Genomic DNA, 15,588 nt, shown 5'->3' on the forward strand with positions numbered 1-15,588 from the left:
TTAAATTTTGAATATTCTGTTCACAGATGAAATAGCTTTCAGTCTGGGCTCTGTTTGCTGCTGCTGGCAATACACTGTGTTACTGCCACTTGTGAGCCTTTTATTCATTTCTGAGACTTGGCCAACTCAGAGATCTCTACTTCTGCTACACTTCAACTACTCTCTTTCTGACGGGCTGTTTTGACTAAGACATTATTCATTTTTCATCATCTTTGCCTTACTAGGTATTTCTCCCCTTTTTAAATTAACATCTATAATATAGGAGGTTTGTCCAGGCACAGCTGAGACAGCCAAACCTGGGCAAATTTGTTAAAAGAGGGCTACTGACAGCCCAGGACTGTGAGTTCTTCTCTAGAAGGCACCAAACCACTCACAAAGAGAACCTCTGCTGCCTTCTTGTGGCCAGCAAAAAGTCTCACAAGCAATTTCCTTGCACACTCCAGCTTCCCTTGTGCCCCAGCCAGTACCCCTCCTTACACAAATGAAAGGTTATAAAAACCAATCTCACCAAATCTGCACAGGTTCTTCCAGTCCCAAAGGACTGGGCACATCCCTAGGTCTGTGAGTACCCTAAGATCTTACCCAGAGGGCAGGGTGGGCCAATCCTTTAGAATCTAAAATCTGAAGATTTAGTAATAGAAGGAATAGGACGAGAGTGAAAATGGTTAAAGCAATCCAGTTACATACATCAGTCACAAAATAAGCAGCCATGTAGCACTTTAAAGACTAACAGTCTATTAGGTGATTATTTTGTCTGTCTCTAAAGTGCTACATGGCTGCTGGTTTGTTTTGTTACCATACAGACTAACACGGCCACCTCTGTTACTGTCAATCACAAAGTTCTTGGGGCAGGCTTGCAGCAGGGGTGGAATTGCTATCTTAAAAGTCTGGAATCCACCCTCTGTGAGGACGGGCCAGCCATCCCTTCAGCTCAGCTCACAGCAGGGATGTTCCTGATGTGATTAGCTGGACTGAAGACTAGTAATCAAATGGAAGAGCCTCATTCCCCCTTTATACCCTTGCCTATGTAGAGGGAAATCCCCTGTTCCTTCCTGTGTGAGAGCACTTTTGAAATGGAGCCTCTCATGAGCAGGTCATCTGTCTGTCCTTTTTTGGGCATTCTGCCCCTGCCTGTTTTTTGGGCTACACATCCACAGCTAAATCCCTGAGATGTGGATTGGAATCAAGTACTGCTCTACCTGGCTAGGAACCTTTCACAATAGGTTTGCACGTCTCCCATTGTGGTTTGCCAGAACCTACAAATTCAACTACGAGCCCAGAGCCAGTACTTATAACTCCCCATAGAAAAATGTTACAAACATAGAAGCAGCATAAAAGATTCCGTGAATCACCAGCTTTCATTACACACCTCACTTGGTCCGCTTGGCATGAGATTTGGTGCAAACCCAGGAGAGTGGTTGCAATAATGCTCTCATGTTCCTTTTAACACATCTACTGTCCCTGAATATCTGGTCCACTCTGAGCTCTGCAACGTTCGTAGGGTTCTGTGCCAAAACTCCCATTCATCGGGGTGAGTGCTAAACGCTGTCGCTCTGCTTTTCTCTGGTCTGTGTGCTTGAGCATAAGCAGGATCGTCTCGGGGTACAGACTCAGCTGGGTGTAGCTGGTTGGGTTCCCAGCTAGTGATAGTTCCACAAGCCTATGCCTCCCTTTTGTTTTGTGAAGGTATTTTCATTGTAAAACTTGCCCTGGAGCCTGTATCGCGAGCTGAGGCACAAAGGGGATGTCAGGTACATATCCAGGAACAGGACTGCCAAGGGTGAGCTGAAATTCCATTGGGATGCAGGCACAGTCATTGGTGAGCTTTGCAAGAGCATGTCTGCACACACAGGTATGTATCTTGATTTCTGTGTGGGAGCATGGGGGTCCCCAGGCCCTGTACCCCATCCACAGTCAGACATGACTCTCATTTGGCAGGTAGAACAGGAAATTTCTTGGTCAACGGACACAGCGTAGAACAGACTTAACACCGAAGCCAGAAGCTGTCAGTCCAGTCCATTTGGGGAGAGGGGCACAGAGGGGGTCCCTGACCTGGGGCCCTGGCCCTCCTTCCTCCGTCGTTGGTCAGCCGGACTGCCCCACACAGCAGCACAATTCCAATTCAAACCAGCCAGGCCCTTCCTCCCACCTTTGTCTTGTTTCCTGGGGGGGAAATGGTGTCACCTGGCTGCCTGGGTTACAAAGAGCAGGGAGAGCCAATGCCTACATGTGAGAAGTCATCAGACCAAAACTTCCCTCACCACTGTGCATTGATGCTGTGCCTAGGGAAACTGAGGCACCCCCAGTGTTACCACAGGATGGTCGGAAACACATGCAGCTCAACCCTCACACACCCACTTCAGCACAACTTTCACCTATCACGTGGCCCTGAAGAGCTGACCTGTAAATCCGGAGTAGCCACAGTGATGGAGCCTTCAGAGAGCATGTGCTGTAGGAACCCAGTTGACTGGCCTGTTCTGTGAAGCAGACCGAAGACTTTCACCTAATTACTCCTTCCCTGAGCCCCGTGGCTTAAGTCTTACAAAAATCCAGCCTGGATTGAAAACATCAGGAGATGGGGAATCCATCACTTCCCTGTGGGATTTTTTTGGGATTTAGTTGGGGTTGGCCCTGCTTTGAGCGGGGGCTTGGACTCGACCTCCTGAGGTCTCTGCCAGCTCTAGGGTTCTGTAATGAGGGAAGGAGACACTTCTAGTGTTCCTGCTCATTTTTTTCCATCCACGAGTGGAATAAATTTTGTTATGGGCCCCAGTGCCTGCATGGATGTGCCCCACCAACAGAAACATGCTGGTAGCTGTGGGTGCTCTGCTAATGAGCTGGGTGGCACCTGAATCCCTCCTGAGCAGCCGTCCAAGTGCTCCACTTCCAGGGAATGCTGGATGCTTCCTCCCTGGGGAAGGAAAAGTATGCCTTATGGTGCCTAAAGCCTGTTGGGGGGGCAGCCCTCCTCCCCTCCTTATGCCACTTCCTATAAAGAGCACCCTGTGTAATGACCCTCAAGAGAGTTGAGCCTCTGAGACATCAGGGCAGAGTTATTTGTGATCCAGTGAGACAGTGGAGCTTGGCAAACCTTGCTGCACCGTTACCACAGAGAACGCAACCCCTTTCAAACAAAGCTAAGTGTCTGGCTGGAGTCCGAGAGGCCAGGCAAAGCAGCTGCCCTGCTGGTGCATTCAGGACGTGCTGCACTCTGGAGGGGCTAGCGAAAGGGCAGCGTCGCCTGGGATTCAGAGGTGTAAGTCTGGCCTTCACTGTTACCTTGTGTTTGAAGAGTTAGGGAAAAATTGTTCCGTTTTTCTCAGTGCTGGCGGCTAATCCCCTGCCACTGAGGATGGAGGTTCAGGAAACCAGAAAGCATCAGGAATAACCAAATGAAAAGACAAACTCGACAACACAGAGTGCTCTGTCTATTCAGAGAAGACTTGGCAGGGCTGTGCGGGGGCAGAACAACTCCAGGCAGTACTGAGGGACGTGCCCAGAGTGGACAAAACAGGCCAATTGTCTGCCAGAGGGACCTAACGCTAAACCCAAAATGAAGAGAGAAAGGGGAGCCTTGTCCAGAGCCCCTAGCGCTCCAGGCTTCCTGCACGTAGTCTGCCTCCTTCTGATCCACCCAGGTAGGAGAGGGGACCTCTGTGGGCTTGGGAAGTGGGTGGGGGTGCAGAGGTCATTGTGCTGGGAGTAGTGGGGTGAGAGGAGGCTCTGGAGCTGACCAGTGGTGTCCAGGAGCGTGCTGAGCCCCTATGTGAACAGGGAAAGCCCCAAGTATCTTTTCCTTGCCCTCGTACAGCGGCTCCCTGGCTTTCACACAGGGTTGGTCCAACTGCATTTCAATGAAATGAGACTGAACTGACCAGTGGTTTCCCATAGAATAATGCTTTTGAATCCAAGCGTGCTGCATCATGCCTGGAGATTGCTTGTGTGATGAAACCAAGGCTTTTATTCCCTTGGCTAAGCTTCGTGTGTTTCCTGATGCCCTGTAGTAGAAGTGGGTGTGTGCCTCAGTTTCCCTAGGCACAGCATCAGTGCCTAGTGGTGAGAGGAGTTTGGGTGTGGTGATTCCTCACACATAGGCAATGGCCCTCCCTGCTCTCTGTAACCCAGACAACCAGGTGACACCTTTCTTCCCTGGGAAACAGGCCAACGGTGGGAGGAGGGGTCTGGCTGGTTGGGATTGGAACTGGGCTGGTGAGTGGGGCAGTATTCTTACCAGTAAGTCAAAGCAGTATGGCTTGTATGAATGGACTGTCAGGTGGATAGAAAGCTGGTTACATCATCAGGCTCAGTGGATTCTGATCAATGGTTCGATATCTGGCTGGCTGCCAGTATCAAGTGAAGTGCCCCAGGGGTCAGTCCTGGGGTCGGTTTTGTTTGGCATCTTCATCAATGACCTGGACGAGGGGACAGATTGCACCCTCGCCAAGCTCGCAGATGATACTGAGCTAGCGGGAGAGGTAGATACGTTGGAGGGTAGGGACAGGGTCCAGAATGACCTAGAGAAATTGGAGGATTGGGCCAAAAGAAATGTGATGAGGTTCAATAAGGAGATGTGCAGAGTCCTGCACATAGGATGTAAGAATCTGAAACATTGCTACAGGCTGGGAACTGACTGGCTAAACAGCAGTTCTGCAGAAAAGGACCTGGGGATTACAGCGGATGAGAAGCTGGACATGAATCAACAAAGTGCCCTTGTAGGCAAGAAGACTAATGGCATATTAGGCTGCATAAGAGGAGCATAGCCAGCAGATCTAGGGAAGTGATTATTCCCCATATTTGGATATATTGGAGGGAGTCCCGCGGAGAGCAACCAAAATGATGAGGGGGCTGGAGCACGTGACCTGTGAGGACAGTCTGAGGCATTTAAGTTTGTTTAGTTTGCAGAAGAGAAGAGTGAGAGGGGATTTGATAGCAGCCTTCAAACATCTGAAGGGGGATTACAAGTAGGATGGAGAGAATCTGTTCTGAGTAGTGACAAATGGCAGAATAAGGAGCAATGAGCTCAAGTTACACAGGGGGAGGTGTAGGTTGCATATTAGGAAACCTATTTCACCCGAAGTGTGGTGAAGCACTGGAATGCGTTACCTAGAGAGGAGGTGGAATCTCCATCCCTAGAGGTTTTTAAGTCCCAGCTTGACAAAGCCTGGCTGGGCTGATTTAATTAGGGTTGATCCTGCTTTGGGCAGGGGGCTGGACTTGATGACCTGCTGAGGTCTCTTCCAGCCCTAGGGTTCTATTAAGCTAAAGCTCTACCACTGGATTATCATTTTACCAAGCAGGTGCTCTCCAGTGAGGTCCCTAGGGATTGCCTTCTGGCCCATTGCAATTTAACTTGTTTATCAGTGACGTGGAAGTGGGGTGGTAAAGTTTGCAGATGATACTAAACTGTTCAAAATAGTCAAGACAAAAGCAGACTGTGAAGAGCTTCAAAAAGCTCTTGCCAAACTGAGTGATTGGGCAACAAAATGGCAAATGAAATTTAATGTGGATAAGTGTAAAATAATGCACATTGGAAAAAATAACCCCAAGTATACATTCAATGTGATGAGGGCTAATTTAGCTACAACTAATCGGGAAAGAGGTCTTGGGGTTATCGTGGATAGTTCTCTGAAAACATCTACACAGCAGCCATCAAAAAAAAAAATAGGATGTTAGGAATTATTAAAAAAGGGTTAGAAAATAAGACAAAGAATATTTTACTGCCCCTTTATAAAACTAAGGTACACCCACATCTTGAATACTATGTACAGATGTGGTCTCCTCACCTCGAAAAAGATATTTTGACATTAGAAAAGGTTCAGAAAAGGGCAATTAAAATCATTAGGGGTTTGTCCGTCACCTTCCCCTGTCATGTCTTCAACTGTGAACAGGTTTGTCCTAAAAACCCAGAGCACCCTGGGTGTCTCCTGAGAGCCCTCCCTAAATCCCAGCCTTCACTTGGCAGGAAGAACCTGGGAGGTGCTCTGTTCCCAGGGCCTTTGGCTAACATCTGCCCCATCTTTGCCCCTGTGCTCTTGCACAGAGCCAGAGATACTGCTGAAGTCAGGCCTGGCCCACGGCTTGGGGAATGTTGGCTTGGTGAGTGCTCCTGGGGTTACTGGGGAACAGTTGCTGCATACCCAGTAAGGCTTGGATGTTAGCTAAGCCTCATAAGCTGCGAATGGCACGAACACAGCAGAAGGCAAAGTGCCGGAGTTCCAAAGGGGTTCTGCATGACTAGGTGCCTGATACTCGTCCGCCTCTGATAGGAGTTAGACGCCAAACCTCAGCAGTGCTTTAGAACAGGGATGAGCAAACTTTATACATTGGGCCTCACTTTTCATCCCTGCAATTAGCAGCCCCCTCCCCAACCTATCCAATGTCAGCCAAACCGCTGGCAATTTCAGCTGTGGTCAGAGGGAAAAGCCCAACCCTTTTGGCGTGTGTAAGAAGTGAGTTTGCAGCATGAAAACTGTACTACTTGGCATGGAAATGTGAACCCCAGCCCAGAAAACAGTCAGCGGTTTCAGCATTTGGAAGGAGATGGATGCGGTTCAGACCCTGCAGACAATCCTGCAGTGCCTTTGCCTCCCCCTGCCCCTTTGTGCACCCCTCTTGAGATCACTGGTCAGCGGGAATAGCCTTTCCCACTGCTTGCCTGGAGCGGGAGGCGTTCTGCATACTAATAGACCTCATGACTTTTTGACTTGTTTAAGCCTTTTCTTGTGCTCCTGCACAGAGCTCCTAATCTAACACTGAATTGTCTCCCAGATGAGTCGTTTCCCCTCTGCTGCAGTCAGTACAGGTTTTGTTTGCATCAAGGCAGTAGGCCCCTGTCCTGTCCTATTTCCTCCTCTGCAGGCCCAGGCAGGGTTCACACTGCCAATGAGTGCAAAGAACAGCCCCGCATCTGTATGGACTAGCAGGGCAGCGGAGTAGTGGAGCAGCCCCTCTGTCCCCCAGCTGGAGAGCAAACAGTGAACCCAACCACACTGAGGACTGGAGTGGGACTAACTCGGCTCCTCAGGATGATACCTTCATACAGACAGCTCAGGCTGACAGCCCATCCTCTGAGCTGGGAGGCCTTCGTCTAACACATCCTGGCTGTCCTGCTGCATCTTCCTTCGCCCAGGCTTTCTGTGGCACCCCCATCCTCCTCGTCACACAAGGCTTCAGTGCAGTATCTGTTCAGGCTTGTAAGACAGCCCAAGCCAAGGCAGCATGCTTGGTTCACACAACCTCCTTGGGCTGGGGAAAGTAGAGGGTTACAGGGTTGTTACAGGGTTGGCTCAGCTGCTCACCTGCATGGGGTGGAAGCCCAATGCAGTCATTTGGGGCTTTTTTGCTGCTGGGGCGAGCTAAGGACCAGTTAGAGCCAGGTGTGCTCTCCTAGGGCTTCTGCCTCTTTTGGTTGTCCTCGGTACCTTCAGCCCCTGCAGACACGCCCCCAGTCTCATGCTTCCACCAGCAGCCACACACGTAGGGATGCTCCCAGTTGGTAGTGGTGGGATTTGAACCCATGACTCCAAAGAAACTGGCCTTCCTCTCACTTCTCAGGCAGCTGTTACATGCAGGCTCTCTGACCAGCCACTGCATGTGAACCAGCAATTGGCTAGCGCTAAAAACCCTAGGACCCCAGAGCTGTACTGTCCTGCCCTGGTCCAAACCCTCCCAGCAAGCATTTCTGATCCAGATCTTCCCCCAGTGTGGAGGGGAGTAGGCAACAGTCGTTGCCCCTGGAGCTGCCATCTGTGCGTGCGTCACACCAAACTCACTGGTTGAGATGAAACCCCAAAACAAGTTCATTCACTGCGGAAGGTGGATTCTAAGGGGTTATAAGGGACAGCGAAGAGATCAAAGCCTCTTACCAAGGGAATAATGAAAAATGCAAACCCAGTCTGTGCTATTAGACAGACAGGGCCTGAAATAGCAACCTCCCAGCCGGGCTGATGGTACAAGCAAGCAGCAGTTTCAGCAGGAACAGCTGCATTTGTGGTCCTTGAGGCTCCTGGGTCCTTCATATGCAGATTAGAAATCCTTGAGCTTGGGAACAGCACAACCCCCAGGTCTGTCTTCACTGCTGAGAGGTTTCCAACAGGTTCATTCCAAAACACTGTGCAGAGGTCATAGAATTCCAGGGCTGGAAGGGACCTCAGGAGGTCATTGAGTCCAGCCCCCAGCCCAAAGCAGGATCAACCCCAACTAAATCATCCCAGCCAGGGCTTTGTCAAGCTGGGACTTAAAAAGCTCGAGGGATGGAGATCCCACTTCCTCTCTAGGTAACGCATCCCAGAGCTTCACCGCCTGCCTGGTCCTTCACATGCACCTTCGTGTCCTAGAACCGCCCCCCCAGGGTTAGAAGGGGCCAGAAGGATCATCTAGTGTAACCCTCATCACGCTGCAGGATTTGTGGTGTCTAATCCACCCTAGACAGGTGGCTCCAGCCTCCTTCTGAAAGCCTGCAGTGAGGGAGCTGCTGCAACCTCCCTCGGCCTCTGTTCCATTGTCTGACTGGTCTCAGTTTCCACAAATAGGAAGTTCTCCTGAGATTTCATCTAAATCTGCCTGGCTGTGGTTTGAACTCGCTGCCTCTTGTCCTGTCCTGTCCTCAGTGGCAACAGCAAACAACCCTTCTCCATCATTTGGCTGGCAGCTTCCCAAGTGTTTGAAGACCGCTGTCCTGGCCCCCCTCGATCTCCTCTTTAACAAATGGAGGTTACCCAGTTCTGTGGTCGTTGACTGCATTCCATCCCTTCGATCACTTCTGTCGCTCACTTCTGGACGCGCTCCAGTTTCTCCACCTCCTTCCTATACAGCAGTGACGAAAACTGGATCCAGTACTCCCCCCGAGGCTAGCCTGTGCCCAGCAGAGCAGTACTATCACCTCCCATGATCGGCATGCTCTATAGCTCTGTTAATACCACCTAAAACTGCATTGGCTGTTTGTAACAGCATCATACTGCTGACTTGTGCTGCGCTGGTGAGACAGCACAACTCCCAGACCCTTCTCAGCTGTTCTGCTGCTCAGCCAGTTACACACCACTCTGTACTTGCACATGTGGTTGTTCTGACCTTAGTGTAGCATTTTTTCTTATGCTCCTGCCCCTGTGCCACCCTTGTGTGTTGCTTCTGGTGAGTGTGCGGGCAGCTCTGTCCTCCCCTGAGCAGTGCAGCCCAGGAGCAGCCCCGCAGCTGTGACGGTGAGTGTGGGGGGCAGGCAGGGGTGGGGAATGCATGCGTCCCCTCCTGCACTCCCTACATGGCCTCTGCATTTGTCTTTGCTGGGTTTTACTTTGTTGGCTGTAACCCAGTTAGCAGGACCCCTTGGGGTTTTGGCTCTGTCCTTGAAAGTATGGCAACCCTCTCTGCTTCGCGTTACCTGCAGGTCTGGCCCGTGTGCTCTCTGGGGTCGTTAACAAAGGTGTGAAACAACTGCACAGATCCCTTCAGATCCCTACTCGCGACCTCCCTCCAACCAGTCCAGTCACAGCTCCCCTCTGCCCAGAGTTGTTTACGCCCCCACATAAGGTTCCTCCGGAGAAATGTGGCCTCCATCCTCCTCCAGCTCCTCCACACCTCTCCTGAGCTCCCTTGTCCGAAGCGCCCCCTGCCGCCCCGCTCTCTCACTCATTCCTCTGCTTCCCTCTGTCATACAACATTTCCACTTATTCCTTAGCCTCTCTCCGGCTCCCCTTGCTTGCACACTGGGTTCTCGGCTCTCTGCAGCGCTCTCTGCCCCCTCGCTCCTTCCCAGTTCCAGTACTTCGTTGCCATGACACCTGACACAAGGAGAGCCCCTTTCTATAGCCGTGAGAGAAAGAGCTGTCGCCGGGAACAGATTGTCCAGCGTCCCTCTGGCACGCTTCCCAGCCGCCACGGAACAGCCATTTCGGCCGCTTCTCCCTGCCTTTCTCACCCGCTATGTGCCTCTCTCTGGCTGGTGAACAGGCCAGCTGCTGACACAGATTGTTGCACGGAAGGCCCTCAGGTGAAGAACGAGAGCAGGGAGGCCCAGGAGATGGGCTTGGCGACTGCGCCCTGCTGCTCTTGATGTTCCAGCTCACCAGCTAAAGCTAGCTCCAGCCTGTCCGCAAGCCCTGCACAGGCAGACCCTGAGGCCCCAGAGCAGCTGTGGGAGGACGGCCCTGGCCAGGAATTCACACCTCATTCACCCAGCAGCCCTGGCTGCTGTAGGTAACCAGACAGGCCCCGTCAGTTTAGCGCTGGCCCTGCACCCTGGCCGTACAATACGCACTGCAGCGCACTGTCGTTACCACGAACACCTGCACCCCCAGGGCTCTCCTTGTACTGCTTGCCCACTGCAGGCACTAGCCTCCCATTTCTTGCCAGCTCTTGACTCCTTTGCCCCCTGCCTGGGGAGGCTTCTACTGGCCTGGCCTCCATGTTTGGCTGGGTGGTGAGGAGCTCATACCTCAGCTGCTCCCGACATGCAGTTCTAGCTCTTTCCCTGGGTTCTGTAGCAGCCTTTCGCAAGCCAGGCAGGCTGTGCCAGCTGCGGCTTGGTGGGCCCTGCCTGGTTTGCTCTGCCAGGGGTGGCGAAGATGGTTTGGAGGCTTCCCCACCCCAGTGCCTGTAAGGCTGACTTCACCCACGAGCCGTGGCTCACACGTGCCCAAGCAGGTGCGGTGTCCTGAATGTGCTTTTAAGAGCCACCGTGTAAGAGTGGCCACCACCAAAAGTTAAATTCTTCTCACACCAAAACGTTGCATGGCCATTAGGGCCGAGAGTGATTTCCCACGCCTCAGCCCCAGCCCCGCACGTCTGCGTTTTTCAAAACCATCTAAATTCTGGTCTCCGCACAGGCAAAGGTATCAGCCTTTTTGTTTCCACAGTCAGCCGGTTATGAGCTACGTACTTAACGCCCTGATCCTGCAGGCTGTTCCGTGAAGCAGACCCATGCTCCCAAACAGCTCTACTGAGGTCAGTGGGCTCTGTGCAAGGCCAGGTATGTACCACCGGGGTCTAAACTGGGGTGTCTCTCTCCAGCAATAAGGGCCCAGTTGTGCATCTCTGGAGTCAATAGGAGTTTTGCTTTTTATGCCAGTGGAAGAGGGATCAGCTGCTAAATGATGGGAAATTGGGTGTCACAGTGGATCAGCCACGACAGAGGTGTTTCTGTTTGAACTGTGTTCTTTATGTCTGATCTTGCTGTTCTAAATCACTCACTTCATGTTTGGCTCGTTTGTTCTCCTGTGGCAATGGCTTTTGTCCTAGTTACTATGGGGATTTGCGGTTGGCTATTTAATCGGGTAACCCCTTCGTAGAAATGAGGGTTTGCAAACAATATGGAAAATATTTTCGGAGCAAAGTAGGCACCATTTAAAAGTATCATCTGTGTTTATTGTTTGGCTGCAGCAATAATGCAATAACAACAATTGATAAAGCCTGGCTCTCGTCTAGTGCTTTTCATCAGTAGATTTCAAAGTGCTTCGCATTTGTTCCTTTTTAATTGATCGGCTTAGGGTGGTAGGTTAAGGAATTCTGCAATAAAGTCCAGTATTGCCACGGGGCAGAGGCTGATGGTTTAGTGCCTCACGCTGCACACTTTTCCCCCGGTGGACTCTGGTGGTGGAGTGAACACAGCAGTGGCTGGTGCTCTCTAGGGAACAAGCCTGCCCTGACTATGAGATAGGTGGACTGGGATACATACCTAGCAGAGCGTGTTCTGTCTGCTGGCCAGATTCCCACTCGCTCTGCACTCACCCGGCTCCAGGATGTGTGCCTGCAGGGATGCAGAACTTTGCCCGGTAGTGGGAGTGCAGGTACCCTGAGCGATGGCTGGCAGCATGCTCAGGACGACCAGCTGGCTGGAAATTCCCTGGAACCTGAGCAAGCTGACAGCAGCTGATGCACAGGAGGCCCTGTGGGGCTGGAGCATGCTCAGTGCTCCCGGAAAGTTTGCCACTACACAGCAGGGGTGAAAGGAACTTAACATTTCTTACAGGTACTGTCCTAGTGCAGCCCGGGTCCCGCCAGCTCCTTAAATAGCTCCCTGCTGCCCTTGGCCACAGCTCGGCCAGCTCTTGCTGGCGCTGCGCACCAGGGTGCACCTGGTGACCATCACCTTTGCTAACCAGGCTCTACTAAGCATGTTCATATGGCATTTTCCAGCCCAGGGTGGGCAAAATCACACCCAGGGGCCAGAACCAGCTCACCAAGCATTCCTCTCTGGCCCACCCAGCTGATGAGCGGAGCATGCCTATTTACAGCCAGCAGCCAAGCTGCTCCTAGGAGTCTCCTGTTAGCTGTGCAGAGGAGGGAGGGTAGTGCTGAAGTCAGCGGGGTTCCCCTGCCTCTGTACCCCATCTCTGCAGAGCAGGGATCGGGCAGAGGGAGACACACAGCAGAGCTGCTCCACTCTGAAGGCTGGAAGGTCAATAACTCAGGAGTGCAGAGCAGGGGATGGGGACACAACACATTAGGACAGATTTCCCTTACAGAGACAGAGGGCAGCTTCTCCCAGAAACTTACCCAGCAGCAGCCAGCGCACACACCGTGTGTCACTGTTGCACACACCCAGCCTGGGCCCCATACACACAATCCCTGTCACATGCACACTCCAGCACACACTCAGTCTGTGCCACAAAGTCTGTCTGTCTCACACACACACACACACACTCTCTCTCTCTCTCTGTCTTTCTCCTTAGCCCCCGGCCCCATCCCTTCTGCCAGAAGCCCGGCCCTTCCCAGGGGCCTAGAGCTGGCCCGTGACTGGTAACAACATCTGTGGTGTGGCCCCTCTGTGAAAAGTACTGCCCACCTCTGCTCTAGAGCCTTATAAGCTAGTCAGTCCTAGGGGGGTTTCCATGGGGACAGCCATAGGCACCTCAGGGAGCCTGGGGCTTACGGCGGCATGTTCAGCCCACACTTTCATTTACCTTGAGCTCAACTGTGTGTCATCTTATCGCTGTCCTTGGTGTGTCAGTTTGTTTCCTTGGTTCGTTTAGGGTAAAAAGGGCTGAGCCCCTTCTACCTTAGCTCCTGCTGTATTTGTATGAAAGACCTGGACGCTGCACTGGTCACAGTGATGTCTGTGCCAAAGCCTGCAGAGTGGCCTCCCACGTACCAAAAGAAAGGGGAGGAGCTCCTCTGTCACCCTGAGAGCTGTAATAAATCATTTCACTACCCACCACTGAAAGGCAGCCACTTCTGGGGCAGAACATGGCTGGGGCTGCTCACACTGTACAACACTGTAGGATAAGAGATGTCCACGTACATGTGACAAAGCAGCTGTACAGCATACACCATATCACTGAGTGTGGGGTCCCCAGACCCTCCACCCACAGCCAGGCGGGACTCTCGCCCAGCAGGGAGAACAGGGGGGTTTATGGGGCGACAGGGACACAGCGTAGAACAGACTTGTTGGCACAGGGACCAGAAGCCGTCAGCACCATCCACCTTGGGGAGAGGGGTCCTGGCCCCCCTTCCTCCCTCTCCAGTCAGCCCAGGGGAACAAAACCCTCCCACACGCGCTTCGTCTCACACCGGCACTGAGCTATTAAAGGAGGTGAGTAAGACGAAGGTCTGATCTCCCTCAGTCCTTTTATGAGCACACCTCCCGGTCTTTTGGGGGCGCTGGAGCTGCCAAGGGGTGTGTGGTGTCTGGAGTGGCCGAGTGCTGCGACTGGGGGCGGGGGGGATAAGGCTTAGTTAGTGTGTATGGACTATTCCAGCTGCTAGCTATACACGTTGGGGCAGCCCCCTCGAGCCCAGTGCCCAGGCAGTGCGTCCCACCCTTTGCATCCATGGCCACCGACAGCAGTTCTCGGACGGTGCCTGGATGCCCTGTGTTCTTAGCAGGAGGTACGTCGTGTGTCAATGCTCAGCCTTGCTATCTCTCCCTGAAACCCACTGTGCGAAAGAGCTGCCGCTCCTAGTTGTGAGGGGCTGTGCTCTGTTCATTCTCCACCAGCGCAGCTCCACTGATGTCAATGGGTTTGCCGTGGGCTCTGTGTCGTGGCGGAAAAGCTCTCAGGGCAGCTGCTCAGGAGAGGGGGCCCAATACTTTCATTCAGTGCATAAGCAGCCAGCTCAGACTCAGCCTGGTCAGGCTCCTGGAAACATCTGGGCATTCTGAGGAGCTGAACACAGGTACTAGACTGTCAGCCCCACGGCGGTACTATGAGTCGGAGCCTTGCCTCAGCCAGCCCTGCTGTTTCCTACCTCCAGGTCCGCTGGAAGGCGTCAACATCACCAGCCCCGTTCTCCTCATCCACGGCACGGTCGGCAAACCCGCCCTGCTCTCAGTGAGGTACACCAGCACCAGCAGCGATAAGCCTGTGGTCAAATGGCAGCTGAAGCGAGACAAGCCTGTCACAGTGGTGCAGTCCATTGGCACCGAGATCATTGGCAACCTGCGCCCCGATTACAGGGATCGGATTAAAATCCTCGAGAATGGCTCCCTGCTGATCAGTCACCTGCAGCTTGCCGACGAGGGCACCTACGAGGTGGAGATCTCCATCACAGATGACACCTTCACCGGGGAGAAGAGCATCAACCTCACTGTGGACAGTAAGTGCTCAGCCCTTCCATGGGAAACAAGCACCACTCCTTCCCTCTTCTGTACTGCAGAGAATGTAAAGGACCAATCGGGGGGCAGGAGTTTGCTCCAGGTTAAAGGAGGAAGGATCCTCAGTAAAAGTTCTTGCTCACTGCTGTTCCTCGTCCTTAGACATTCGCAGCCCAGGGTAATTCCCCAAGGGCCCGTTTCACAGCATAAGCCCATCTGATTTCTAGAATCACAGAACACTAGATCTGGAAGGCACCTCGAGAGGTCCTCGGGGCCAGTCGCCTGCCCTCATAGCAGGGCCAAGTGCCGTCTAGACCATCCCTAACAAGTGTCTGTCTAACCTGCTCTGAAATATCTCGTGACCTCTCGAGGTTCTTTCCACTTCCAGTTTTCTGAGTCTGATTTGCTCAGCACCTGCAGCAGTCCTCATTTGCATTTGTTGTTTGTTTGGGGGTGTTCCCAGCCCTGTGCAAAACTCAAATGCCCAGGCAGCTCTGTGTAACAAAGCAAGAATCTGCTCTGTGCCTGCAGGCTGCTCAGCAACTGCCTAGCTTTCTAGCTGATTTCACTACTTCAGAAAGGCCCAAGGCAAAGACCTAGCAACTCCAGCACACGGAGAAGCATGAGCTCATTTTGCAAAGGTGACCACTGCTGCAGGCAGCCAGGACAACATTACCACACTGCCAAGGGCCAGGCTTCCTGGTGCATCCCATTGTCTTCCATCAAGCCCTGTGGGTGAAATCCTCACCCCCATGACCTCAGAACTCCCATTGACTTCAGTGTAGCCAGGATCACACCCAGTGTCCTGCCCCATGAGAGCTTCCTTAGTTCCCCTCTGTCCCCACACATCAGACAGGGCAAGTGGGGGAGGGTGGGCCAAGGCATGTGGCATGGGGCCTCTGCCATTGACCAGGGTTTGGTTGATGCCATAACATCACTGCCTCTCAGCACCAAGTGTGGGAGGAAGTGCCAAAGTGGGTGGGAGGATTTTCGTCCCCTGGTCGGGCTGCATGTGTTTCCGACTGTCCTTCAGTAACCGGAGGTGTGTGCCTCAGTTTCCC

At 52.6% G+C, this 15,588-nt stretch overlaps 1 protein-coding gene across 2 annotated transcripts in view; it reads left to right on the forward strand.

The window, feature by feature from the left end:
* Nucleotides 1–15,588, forward strand: part of HEPACAM (hepatic and glial cell adhesion molecule) — a 32,589-nt gene that overhangs the window by 1,635 nt on the left and 15,366 nt on the right. The window contains exons 2-3 of one of the 2 annotated variants that reach the window (XM_074976695.1): nt 1,687–1,852; nt 14,188–14,529. In XM_074976695.1, coding sequence (XP_074832796.1) covers nt 1,837–1,852; nt 14,188–14,529 — 358 coding nt within the window. In that variant the 5' untranslated portion in view covers nt 1,687–1,836. Of the gene's footprint in view, nt 1–1,686; nt 1,853–10,850; nt 10,964–14,187; nt 14,530–15,588 lie in introns of both variants that reach the window. The other variant, XM_074976694.1, reaches the window with a different exon arrangement.

This window comes from Carettochelys insculpta, chromosome 25 (genome assembly GCF_033958435.1).
Source record: "Carettochelys insculpta isolate YL-2023 chromosome 25, ASM3395843v1, whole genome shotgun sequence".
In the NCBI taxonomy this organism is placed as follows: Eukaryota; Metazoa; Chordata; order Testudines; family Carettochelyidae; genus Carettochelys; species Carettochelys insculpta.